The 13742-nt window shown below is 45.6% G+C and overlaps 1 protein-coding gene across 1 annotated transcript; it reads left to right on the top strand.

Moving 5' to 3' along the window:
- Nucleotides 1-2269: 2269 nt before the first annotated feature.
- On the top strand, nt 2270-13196 carry LOC135537305 (zinc finger and BTB domain-containing protein 17-like). Its single transcript, XM_064963506.1, has 2 exons — nt 2270-3071; nt 12907-13196. The coding sequence occupies exons 1-2, from the start codon at nt 2471-2473 to the stop codon at nt 13194-13196; spliced, it is 891 nt and encodes a 296-aa protein (XP_064819578.1). The 5' UTR covers nt 2270-2470.
- Nucleotides 13197-13742: the final 546 nt, after the last annotated feature.

Genomic DNA, 13742 nt, shown 5'->3' with positions numbered 1-13742 from the left:
GTGAAACATTAAACACATTAAACCACTAAATACAGGATATTAAGTCACAAGAGGCCAAAACAAAATCAAATCAAATCCTTTTAAATCTATCCTCCTTTCTAGGGAGTTTTTCCTAGCCACCGTGCTTCTACACCTGCATTGCTTGCTGTTTGGGGTTTTAGGCTGGGTTTCTGTACAGCAGTTTGAGATATCCGCTGATGTACGAAGGGCTATATAAATACATTTGATTTGATTTGAGGCCGACATGAACATTACAATTACCTGCTGACAACGAACGCAAACGGTCAGTTAAATCCTAAACATAATCCACTGAAACAAATGGCAAGTAATCAAATGAATGAATTACAATCACCAAAGACGCATGCATGTTCATTTAGTTCTCTCCGGGTGACAGGTTTAGCCGAATAAAAATCTAGCTTTTGTTGTTTTTGAGCAGAAACATGGTTATTCTAAGCATTTCTCCACCAATCTTGTGGAGCTGGTTTTGGCCTGAAGGTGCTTCTTAATATTTGAAGTTGAGTTCTTAGCAGTTGACAGGCCGCATAGCCCCGAGGCACAGTTTGCATGTTATTAATATATTTTTCTCCTTTTTTTACCAATTCAAAATAATGTGATAACTTCCATGAGGAAAATGCTCCCATCTGGCTTGCAAGCTTCCTGCCACAACGTTCTTCAAATCAAATCAAATTTATTTATATAGCCCTTCGTACATCAGCTGATATCTCAAAGTGCTGTACAGAAACCCAGCCTAAAACCCCAAACAGCCAGCAATGCAGGTGTAGAAGCACGGTGTCTAGGAAAAACTCCCTAGAAAGGCCAAAACCAAGAAAGAAACCTAGAGAGGAACCAGGCTATGAGGGGTGGCCAGTCCTCTTCTCGCTGTGCCGGGTGGAGATTATAACAGAAAATGGCCAAGATGTTCAAATGTTCATAAATGACCAGAATGGTCCAATAATAATAAGGCAGAACAGTTGAAACTGGAGCAGCAGCACGGCCAGGTGGACTGGGGACAGCAAGGAGTCATCATATCAGGTAGTCCTGAGGCATGGTCCTAGGGCTCAGGTCTTCCGAGAGAGAGAAAGAAAGAGAGAATTAGAGAACGCACACTTAGATTCACACAGGACACCGAATAGGACAGGAGAAGTACTCCAGATATAACAAACTAAACCTAGCCCCCTGACACATAAACTACTGCAGCATAAATACTGGAGGCTGAGACAGGAGGGGTCAGGAGACACTGTGGCCCCATCCGAGGACACCCCAGGACAGGGCCAAACAGGAAGGATATAACCCCACCCACTTTGCCAAAGCACAGCCCCCACACCACTAGAGGGATATCTTCAACCACCAACTTACCATCCTGAGACAAGGCTGAGTATAGCCCACAAAGATCTCCGCCACGGCACAACCCAAGGGGGGCGCCAACCCAGACAGGATGATCACATCGGTGATCTAGACTACTCACCGTACTATAGGCTACAGATGTTTCTAAATGAGCTATCTAGACTACTCACTGTACTACAGGCTACAGATGTTTCTAAATGGGCTATCTAGACTACTCACTGTACTATTGGCTACAGATGTTTCTAAATGAGCTATCTAGACTACTCACTGTACTACAGGCTACAGATGTTTCTAAATGAGCTATCTAGACTACTCACTGTACTATTGGCTACAGATGTTTCTAAATGAGCTATCTAGACTACTCACTGTACTGCAGGCTACATATGTTTCTAAATGAGCTATCTCGACTACTCACTGTACTACAGGCTATAGATTTAAGTCACCACTAAAATAGTTATTAATGTTATTGAGTAGGTCTACATCTTTCTTTAATCTAACAATAAAACAACAAGGAACAACTTATTTTTTTATAAGAAATGTAAAGGCTTTTTACAATAAATTTGTTGGAAGTAGAAGCTCATCTTTTATTCTCATATTTATTGTCTGAAGTTGTCTTGATGTCCTTTGTATGTTTGATGATATGTTTGTACATACACAGAGCAGAACATTTCCCCATTGGGATGAAAAAAGTAATTATCTTATCTTGTGATGAGGAAAGTATTGGCTGTAAGGGGTTAGAGAAAATGTATTTGCTCATTTGAAATGTATTTGCTCATTTTGATATTATTATTATTTGCCAGAATAAATGTCGTGAATAACTGCTTTACCAACTCCAGTCAGCAGATGGCGATGTGAGTCTTCCAGTTGATTTTTTTTTGTACGTGACGCATAATCTAGTGGACGGGACTCTTCCTAAAAACAAAATGGCAACTAAGTCAGCCACCTCGGTAGCTTACAAGCCAACAATAAACCGACGCATTGAAACTCCTTTGATAATTTGTATATTAATCTGTGTTTTTAACACAATGTAAACGTAATATGCTTGTTAAATGTACTACATTGTTAAGATTGATACTGAGCTGAGACTAGGCTAGTCACTAATGCTAGCTAGCTAACATCCCTGACCATGAGCTTGCTAAACTACTCCCCCTCTGCTAAAGAAGCGGAGGTCTGCTGGACGGAGAAAGAAGCTCTGGGGCTGAACATTATCGTGGAAGAAGAGGAGGATGTTACAGTGAAAGGAGAGAAAGACGATTTCAGTATTAAAAAGGAGGATGTTACAGTGAAAGAAGAGAAAGAACCATGTGGAATGAAAGAGGAAGAGGGAATAGAGTATGTAACAGTGGAAGAGGAGGAGGTAGAAGCTTTCAGAATTAAAGAGGAAGTTACAGTGAAGGAAGAGAAAGAAGATTTCAGTATTAAAAATGAGGATGTTACAGTGGGAGAAGAGAAAGACCCGTTTGGAGTGGAGGAGGGGGTAGAGGCTGTCACAGTGGAAGAGGAGGATGTTACAGTGGGAGAAGAGAAAGACCCGTTTGGAGTGGAGGAGGGGGTAGAGGCTGTCACAGTGGAAGAGGAGGACATCATATTGAAAGAGGAGGAGGCTGTTACAGTGGGAGAAGAGAAAGAACCGTCTGGAGTGGAAGAGGAGGCTCCCTCAATAAAAAAGGAGGACATTTTGGGAGTGAAAGAAATTGGGGAGGAGACTGAAGACCTGATTAACACCAGTGAGTATGGTCTTTAAAACAGGGGCGCAAACTCAGGCAGTTGTTGAACCAATGTGTGATTTTTAAAGGGGCATTCAAATGAAGTACTGCACACAAATATGTTGTTCAGTACTGTAGGAAACATCAAAGGATTATCTGTGATTGGTACATGCATTTTTTTACTTTTAAATTAACGATATGATACAATATTCTTTATTGTCCATTTTACATGGAAATTCATTTAGGTACACAAACACAATACACTAGAAAACATTCAGTATGGAAAACTGTAAAGTTAGTACACAAGTCACATGTCTTTGGCCTGCTGTCTGACCGTGCATTGGGCCTTCTTCTGTCCTACTGTTCAGTGGCATTGGGCCTCTCTCTGTCCTACTGTTCAGTGGCATTGGGCTTTCTTCTGTCCCACTGTTCAGCAGCCTGATGGGCCTCTCTCTGTCCCACTGTTCAGCAGCCTGATGGGCCCTCATCTGTCCGACTGTTCAGCAGCCTGATGGGCCTCTCTCTGTCCCACTGTTCAGCAGCCTGATGGGCCCTCATCTGTCCCACTGTTCAGCGGCGTGATGGGCCTCTCTCTGTCCCACTGTTCAGCAGCCTGATGGGCCTCTCTCTGTCCCACTGTTCAGCAGCCTGATTGGCCTCTCTGTCCCACTGTTCAGCAGCCTGATGGGCCTCTCTCTGTCCCACTGTTCAGCAGCCTGATGGGCCTCTCTCTGTCCCACTGTTCAGCAGCCTGATGGGCCTCTCTGTCCCACTGTTCAGCAGCCTGATTGGCCTCTCTGTCCCACTGTTCAGCGGCCTGATGGGCCTCTCTCTGTCCCACTGTTCAGCAGCCTGATGGGCCTCTCTGTCCCACTGTTCAGCAGCCTGATTGGCCCTCCTCTGTCCCACTGTTCAGCAGCCTGATGGGCCTCTCTCTTTCCCACTGTTCAGCGGCCTGATGGGCCTCTCTCTGTCCCACTGTTCAGCAGCCTGATGGGCCCTCATCTGTCCCACTGTTCAGCAGCCTGATGGGCCCTCATCTGTCCCACTGTTCAGCAGCCTGATGGGCCTCTCTCTGTCCCACTGTTCAGCAGCCTGATGGGCCCTCATCTGTCCCACTGTTCAGCGGCGTGATGGGCCTCTCTCTGTCCCACTGTTCAGCAGCCTGATGGGCCTCTCTCTGTCCCACTGTTCAGCAGCCTGATTGGCCTCTCTGTCCCACTGTTCAGCAGCCTGATGGGCCTCTCTCTGTCCCACTGTTCAGCAGCCTGATGGGCCTCTCTGTCCCACTGTTCAGCAGCCTGATTGGCCTCTCTGTCCCACTGTTCAGCAGCCTGATGGGCCTCTCTTTGTCCCACTGTTCAGCGGCCTGATGGGCCTCTCTCTGTCCCACTGTTCAGCAGCCTGATGGGCCTCTCTGTCCCACTGTTCAGCAGCCTGATTGGCCCTCCTCTGTCCCACTGTTCAGCAGCCTGATGGGCCTCTCTCTTTCCCACTGTTCAGCGGCCTGATGGGCCTCTCTCTGTCCCACTGTTCAGCAGCCTGATGGGCCTCTCTCTGTCCCACTGTTCAGCAGCCTGATTGGCCCTCATCTGTCCCACTGTTCAGCAGCCTGATGGGCCTCTCTCTGTACCACTGTTCAGCAGCCTGATTGGCCCTCATCTGTCCCACTGTTCAGCAGCCTGATGGGCCTCTCTGTCCCACTGTTCAGCAGCCTGATGGGCCTCTCTCTGTACCACTGTTCAGCAGCCTGATGGGCCTCTCTGTCCCACTGTTCAGCAGCCTGATGGGCCTCCCTGTCCCACTGTTCAGCAGCCTGATGGGCCTCTCTCTGTACCACTGTTCAGCAGCCTGATGGGCCTCTCTGTCCCACTGTTCAGCAGCCTGATGGGCCCTCATCTGTCCCACTGTTCAGCAGCCTGATGGGCCTCTCTCTGTCCCACTGTTCAGCAGCCTGATGGGCCTCTCTCTGTCCCACTGTTCAGCAGCCTGATGGGCTCTCTCTGTCCCACTGTTCAGCAGCCTGATGGGCCTCTCTCTGTCCCACTGTTCAGCAGCCTGATTGGCCTCTCTCTGTCCCACTGTTCAGCAGCCTGATTGGCCCTCCTCTGTCCCACTGTTGAGCAGCCTGATTGGCCCTCCTCTGTCCCACTGTTCTGCAGCCTGATTGGCCCTCCTCTGTCCCACTGTTCAGCAGCCTGATTGGCCTCTCACTGTCCTACTGTTCAGCGGCCTGATGGCCCTCATCTGTCCCACTGTTCAGCAGCCTGATGGGCCTCTCTCTGTCCCACTGTTCAGCGGCCTGATTGGCCTCTCACTGTCCTACTGTTCAGCGGCCTGATTGGCCCTCCTCTGTCCCACTGTTCAGCAGCCTGATTGGCCCTCCTCTGTCCCACTGTTCAGCGGCCTGATTGGCCCTCCTCTGTCCCACTGTTCAGCAGCCTGATTGGCCTCTCTCTGTCCTACTGTTCAGCAGCCTGATTGGCCCTCCTCTGTCCCACTGTTCAGCAGCCTGATTGGCCCTCCTCTGTCCCACTGTTCAGCAGCCTGATTGGCCCTCCTCTGTCCTACTGTTCAGCAGCCTGATTGGCCCTCCTCTGTCCTACTGTTCAGCAGCCTGATTGGCCCTCCTCTGTCCCACTGTTCAGCAGCCTGATTGGCCTCTCTCTGTCCTACTGTTCAGCAGCCTGATTGGCCCTCCTCTGTCCCACTGTTCAGCAGCCTGATTGGCCCTCCTCTGTCCCACTGTTCAGCAGCCTGATTGGCCCTCATCTGTCCTACTGTTCAGCAGCCTGATGGGCCTCTCTCTGTCCCACTGTTCAGCAGCCTGATGGGCCTCTCTCTGTCCCACTGTTCAGCAGCCTGATGGGCCTCTCTCTGTCCCACTGTTCAGCAGCCTGATTGGCCCTCCTCTGTCCCACTGTTCAGCAGCCTGATGGGCCTCTCTCTGTCCCACTGTTCAGCAGCCTGATGGGCCTCTCTCTGTCCCACTGTTCAGCAGCCTGATTGGCCCTCCTCTGTCCCACTGTTCAGCAGCCTGATTGGTCCCCTCTCTCTGTCCCACTGTTCAGCAGCCTGATTGGCCTCTCTCTGTCCCACTGTTCAGCAGCCTGATGGGCCTCTCTCTGTCCCACTGTTCAGCAGCCTGATGGGCCCTCATCTGTCCCACTGTTCAGCAGCCTGATGGGCCTCTCTCTGTCCCACTGTTCAGCAGCCTGATTGGCCCTCATCTGTCCCACTGTTCAGCAGCCTGATTGGCCTCTCTGTCCCACTGTTCAGCAGCCTGATTGGCCCTCATCTGTCCCACTGTTCAGCAGCCTGATTGGCCTCTCTGTCCCACTGTTCAGCAGACTGATTGGCCCTCATCTGTCCCACTGTTCAGCAGCCTGATTGGCCTCTCTGTCCCACTGTTCAGCAGCCTGATTGGCCTCTCTCTGTCCCACTGTTCAGCAGCCTGATGGCTGCCAGATTGAAACTTGCCCTGCTCCTATTCTTGCTGAACAGTTGGACCTTATATCTCCTTCAGTAGGTCAGCGGCTCAAAACCTAGGAAAAGGTTCTGTGTGGGGTCCTCTGATGTGCTTGGCCTTCGTCCCATGTATCATAGAGGCTCTGAAGCCCCGACACAGAGGAAGGGACGTGTGTTGTTGAACTTGACATACAGGAAGTACAGCACCCACAAGGTACTGCTGGGATCACCTGTTGGTTGGGTGTTAGTCACAGACAAGGTGAGGCTGAATGCAGTTAAAAGCAGAGGACAAGTCTAGGATGAGGATGTGCACATACCTGGACATAGATTATTGGAGAATATAACTTATAAAAGTTAGGAGAAGAGAAGAAAGGATCAGATTTGACTCACCAAAGTAAGTGCTGTAGTTTGAACAAATAAAATAGATCTTCCCACTGGTATCTGTTACCAGGACAACCAACAGAGTTCTGTTAGTTGACAGGAAGATGGACTGGTATCTGTTACCAGGACAACCTACAGAGTTATGTTAGTTGACAGGAAGATGGACTGGTATCTGTTACCAGGACAACCTACAGAGTTATGTTAGTTGACAGGAAGATAGACTGGTATCTGTTACCAGGACAACCAACAGAGTTCTGTTAGTTAACAGGAAGATAGACTGGTATATTTCCACCACGGTAGAACAGAGTTCTGTTAGTTATTCTACATTGTAGAATAATAGTAAAGACATCAAAACGATGAAATAACACGTGGAATCATGTAGTAACCTAAAAACTGTTAATCAAATGAAAACATCTTTGAGATTCTTCAAAGTAGCCAGCCTTTGCCCTGATGACAGTTTTGCATTCTCTCAACCAGCTTCATGAGGTAGTCACCTGGAATGCTTTTCCAACAGCCTTGAAGGAGTTCCCACGTGCTGAGCACTTCTTGGCTGCTTTTCCATCACTCTGCGGTCCATACCATTTTATTTGGGTAAAGGTCGGGTCATTGTGGAGGCCAGGTCATCTAGTTCCGCTAAGCACAAACCAAATGGGATGGGGTGACAGTGCAGAATATTGTGGTAGCCATGCTGGTTAAGTGTGCCTTGAATTGTAAATCAATCACAGTGTCACCAGCGAAGAACCCCCACACCATCACACCACCTCCATGCTTTACAGTGAGAACTACACATGCAGAGATCATCCTTTCACCGACTCTGCACCTCACAGTGGTTGGAATCAAAAAACAAAAAAATGGGACTCATCAGACCCAAGGACAGATTTCCACCGGTCTCATGTCCATTGCTCGTGTTTCTTGGCCCAAGCAAGTCTCTTCTTATTATTGGTGTCCTTTAGTAGTGGTTTCTTTGCAGTGATTCATGCATGTCTCCTCTGAACAGTTGATGTTGAGATGTGTCTGTTACTTGAACTCTGTGAAACATGTATTTGGATTTCAATCGGAGGCTGGAACTCTAATGAACTTATCCTCTGCAGTAGAGGTAACTCTAATGAACTTATCCTCTGCAGTAGAGGTAACTAATGAACTTATCCTCTGCACTAGACGTAACTCTAATGAACTTATCCTCTGCACTAGAGGTAACTCTAATGACCTTATCCTCTGCAGTAGAGGTAACTCTAATGAACTTATCCTCTGCACTAGAGGTAACTCTAATGAACTTATCCTCTGCAGTAGAGGTAACTCTAATGAACTTATCCTCTGCAGTAGAGGTAACTCTAAAGAACTTATCCTCTGCACTAGAGGTAACTCTGGGTCTTCCTTTACTGTGGCGGTCCTCGTGAGAGCCAGTTTCATCATAGCGCGTGATATGTTTTGCGACTGCACTTGGAAGAAGTTCTTGAAATTGTACACATTGACTGACCCTCATGTCGTAAAGTAATGATGCTGATTCTCTTTGCTTATTTGAGCAAATATTGCCATAATGTGGACTTGGTCTTTTACAAAATAGGGCCATCTTCTGTGTACCACCGGTCTCATGTCCATTGCTCGTGTTTCTTGGCCCAAGCAAGTCTCTTCTTATTATTGGTGTCCTTTAGCAGTGGTTTCTTTGCAGTGATTCATGCATGTCTCCTCTGAACAGTTGATGTTGAGATGTGTCTGTTACTTGAACTCTGTGAAACATGTATTGTCACAACACAACTGATTGACTCAAACATTAAGAAGGAAAGAAATTCCACAAATGAACTTTTTAACAAGGCACACCAGTTAATTTAAATGCATTCCAGGTGACTACCTCATGAAGCTGGTTGAGAGAATGCCAAGAGTGTGCAAAGCTGTCAAGGCAAACGGTGGCTACTTTGAATCTCAAATATAAAATATATTTTGATTTGTTTAACACTTTTTTCTTTTTTTTGTTGGTTACTGCATGATTCCATACGTGTTATTTCATAGATTTGACGTCTTCACTATTATTCTACAATGTAGAAAATTGTATAAATAAAAACCCTTGAATGATACTGTATATTTACATATATATATATATATATATATATATATATATATATCACAACATTTTATTATTTCTATATATTATTTTTCTGTTTGTGTGCGCATTTACAGGCCGTCAAATCAAAGGCGCTCCTTCGACATAAAGTTGTTTTTGACAAAAAAGGAAAAGGTATCAGTTTGTCACTTTCGTGAGGTAATAATGAGTAATGACATGTTCAGCTTTGAATCCCATGGTAACGCTGGCGTGATGTAGTGCTTCCAAACTAGGGCTTATCGCAATAAAAAAAAATCCATGGTAAAAATTAAAACACGAAGCTGACTAAACTCTTCGGTCCTTTAAAAAACCTTCTCTTTGTAAAATATTGTGTGCTATAGCCATTATTTGGGCTCTTTTCCTAAAAAAAAAGTTACATCCGTTTGGTGTTTTGCCACGATACTATCGTCCCCTGACCTATTCCAAACCGTTTGAAACATTCTGTGTTTGAGCAACAGATGATTTACAACTATGACCTGACCAAGATAAAGCAAAGCAGTGCAACACAAAGTTACACGTTGAATAAACAAACATGCAGTCAATAACACAATAGAAAAAGTCTAACAGGCCCTGTAGGCAATATCCTCCTTTTGTCCCCCATTGGATTCGTCCGTTTCTTCTGCGTCCGCCAATACCGAGCAACCATCTGTGTGATTAATGATACAGAATCACATCAAATGTTATTGGTCACATACACAGGGTAAGCAGATGTTAATGGTCACATACACAGGGTAAGCAGATGTTAATGGTCACATACACATGGTTAGCAGATGTTAATGGTCACATACACATGGTTAGCAGATGTTAATGGTCACATACACAGGGATAGCAGATGTTGTTGGTCACATACACATGGTTAGCAGATGTTGTTGGTCACATTACACAGGGTTAGCAGATGTTGTTGGTCACATTACACAGGGTTAGCAGATGTTATTGGTCACATTACACAGGGTTAGCAGATGTTATTGGTCACATTACACAGGGTTAGCAGATGTTATTGGTCACATTACACAGGGTTAGCAGATGTTATTGGTCACATACACAGGGTTAGCAGATGTTATTTTGATTGTAGCGAAATGTTTGTGCTTCTAGTTCCGACAGTGCTGCAATATCTAACATGTAATCTAACAATTCCACAATTACTACCTAATACACACAAATCTAAGTAAAGGAATGGAATAAGAATATATACATACAAATATATGGATGAGCAATGACAGAGCAGCATAGGCAAGATGCAGTAGATGGTATAAAATACAGTATACACATATGAGATGAGTAGTGCAAGATATGTAAACATTAAAGTGGCATTATTAAAGAGACTAGTGATTCATTTATTAAAGTGGCCAATGACTTCAAGTCTGTATGTAGACTGCAGCCTCTGTTAGTGATGGCTGTTTAACAGTCTGATGGCCTTGAGATAGAAGCTGTTTTTCAGACTCTCGGTCCCAGCTTTGATGCACCTGTACTGACTTCGCCTTCTGGATGATAGCGGGGTGAACAGGCAGTGGCTCGGGTGGTTGTTGTCCTTGATTATCTTTTTGACCTTCCTGTGACATCGGGTGGTGTAGGTGTCCTGGAGGGAAGGTTGTTTACCCCCGATGATGCATTGCGCAGACCTCACTACCCTCTGGAGAGCCTTACGGTTGTGGGCGGAGCAGTTGCCGTACCAGGCGGTGATACAGCCCGACAGGATGCTCTCAATAATGCATCTATAAAAGTTTCTGCGGGTTTTAGGTGACAAGCCAAATATCTTCGGCCTCCTGAGGTTGAAGAGGCACTTTTGCCTTCTTCACCACACTCTGTGTGGGTGGACCATTTCTGTTTGTCCGTGATGTGTACGCCGAGGAACTTAACTTTCCACCTTCTTCACTGCTGTCCCGGCAATGTGGATGGCGGGGGTGTTCCCTCTGCTGTTTCCTGAAGTCCACGATCATCTCCTTTTGTTTTGTTGAGGGAGAGGTTATTAAGATCATCAAGGACATCAACCACCCGAGCCACGGCATGTTCACCCCGTTCTCATCCAGAAGCAGATGACAGGTGCATCAAAGCTGGGACTGAGATTGTAACGGCGTTCTTCGTTTGTCGCAAGAAAGTCGGACCGAAATGCAGCGTGGTGGTTACTCATGTTTTTAATGAATGAATCGCGGTACATGAAAATAACTGATACAAAATACAAAACAACAAAACGGAACGTGAAACCTAATTACAGCCTATCTGGTGAAACTACACAGAGACAGGAACAATCACCCACGAAATACACAGTGAAACCCAGGCTACCTAAATACGGTTCCCCATCAGAGACAACAAGAATCACCTGACTCTGATTGAGAACCGCCTCAGGCAGCCAAACCTAAACTAAACACACCCCTAATCAACCACAATCCCGATGCCTACAAAAACCCCAATACGATAACACAATAACATAAACCCATGTCACACCCTGGCCTGACCAACTAATTAACTAAAACACAAAATACTAAGACCAAGGCGTGACAGAGATACAGAAGCTGTTTTTCAATCTCCAGTCTATCAGACTGTTAAATAGCCATCACTAGCCGGCGACCATCCGGTTACTCAACCCTGAACTTTAGAGGCTGCTGCCCTATTTATACATAGACATGGAATCACTGGTCACTTTACTAATTTTTGCATACTGTTTTACTCACTACATATGTATATACTGAATTCTATTTTAGTCAATGCCACTTCTGACATTGCTCGTCCTAATATTTATATATTCCTGAATTCCATGATTTAACTTTTATATTAGTTTGTGTTGTTGTGAATCGTTAGATTCTACTGCACTGATGGAGCTAGGAACACAAGCATTTCGCTACAAGCATTTCGCGACTATCAACACGACAAGCAACAAGACTAGCAACGCGACTATCAACGTGACTAGCAACACGATTAGCAACACGATTAGCAACACAACCAGCAACACGACCAGCAACACGACCAGCAACACGACCAGCAACACGACTATCAACACGACTATCAACACGACTATCAACACGACAAACAACACGACAAACAACACGACTAGCAACATGACTAGCAACGACTATCAACACGACTATCAACACGACTAGCAACACGACTAGCAACATGACTAGCATCATGACTAGCAACATGACTAGCAACATGACTAGCATCATGACAAACATGACTAGCAACATGACTAGCAACATGACTATCAACATTACTCAACATGACTATCAACATGACTATCATGACAATCAACATGACTAGTAAAATGACTAGCAACATGACTAGTATCATGACTAGCATCATGACTATCAACATGACTAGCATCATGACTATCAACATGACTAGCAACATGACTAGCAACATGACTAGCAACATGACTAGCAACATGACTATCAACATGACTAGCAACATGACTAGCATCATGACTAGCAACATGACTAGCAACATGACTATCAACATGACTATCAACATGACTAGCATCATGACTAGCATCACGACTAGCATCACGACTAGCAACACGACTAGCAACACGACGAGCAACACGACGAGCAACACGACGAGCAGCACGACGAGCAACACGACTAGCAACACGACTAGCAACACGACTAGCAACACGACTAGCAACACGACAATCAACACGACTATCAACACGACTATCAACACGACTATCAACACGACTATCAACACGACTATCAACATGACAATCAACACGACTAGCAACATGAGTAGCACATGAAGCGTTTTCAACTGTCAAGTGTACACAAAGAAGGATGTATATGCATCCATACAACTGTCTCTTTCAACCTGCTCATTAATGTTATTTTATTTTTTATTACGGAAATGTTCTGAAAATTGTTTTATCATGTGGCGGTTTCATTCAGGTCTCCGTTTAACGAAATACTCTGTCTTTGACAGGAGAGAGACCAGACTCTCCATCTGACAAGAGTCCTTCAGGGGAACCAGACCCAGGGAAGAGGCCTTCAGGGGAACCAGACCCAGGGAGGAGACCTTCAGGGGAAACGGACTTAGGCAAGAGTCCTTCAGGGGAACCAGACCTAGAGACTGCCAAACCAGTAGGACGACACTGCTGCTCCCACTGTGGAAGGAGATTTACCAAGTTACACAACCTAAAAGAGCACGAGAGGACACACACAGGAGAAAAGCCTTTCCAATGTTCCCAGTGTGGAAAGAGTTTTAGCGGTTAGACAGCCTGAAAATGCATGAAAGAATTCACTCTGGAGAGAAGCCTTACCAATGCTCCTATTGTGTAATGAGTTTTTCACGATCACAGGCCCTCAAAAGGCATGAGAGGACACACACAGGAGAAAAGCCTTTTCAATGCTCCCAGTGTGGAAATAGTTTTACCCTGTTGGCACACCTGAAATCACATGAGAGGACGCACACAGGAGAAAAACCTTTCCAATGTTCCCAGTGTGGAAAGAGTTTTACCAGGTTAAGGACCCTAATTAGGCACCAAGGAATACACAAAGAAGGAAGGAAGACCTTCCATTGCTCTCAGTGTGGAAAGAGTTTTACTGAGTTATGGGGCGTGAAAATACACGAGAGAATTCACTCGACACACAGAGGAGAAAGGCCATTCCAATGCTCCCAATGTGGAAAGCGTTTTACCCAGTTAGGGAACCTGAATTTACATAAGATAATTCACTCTGGAGATAAGCCTTACCACTGCTCTCAGTGTGGAAAGAGCTTTATTCGGTCATGCCATCTCAAAGAGCATGAGAAAACACACA

This window comes from Oncorhynchus masou, unplaced genomic scaffold (assembly GCF_036934945.1).
Source record: "Oncorhynchus masou masou isolate Uvic2021 unplaced genomic scaffold, UVic_Omas_1.1 unplaced_scaffold_750, whole genome shotgun sequence".
Lineage (NCBI taxonomy): Eukaryota > Metazoa > Chordata > Actinopteri > Salmoniformes > Salmonidae > Oncorhynchus > Oncorhynchus masou.
Note: the sequence above shows the minus strand (reverse complement) of the source record. Positions and strands in the feature narration are given on the sequence as shown.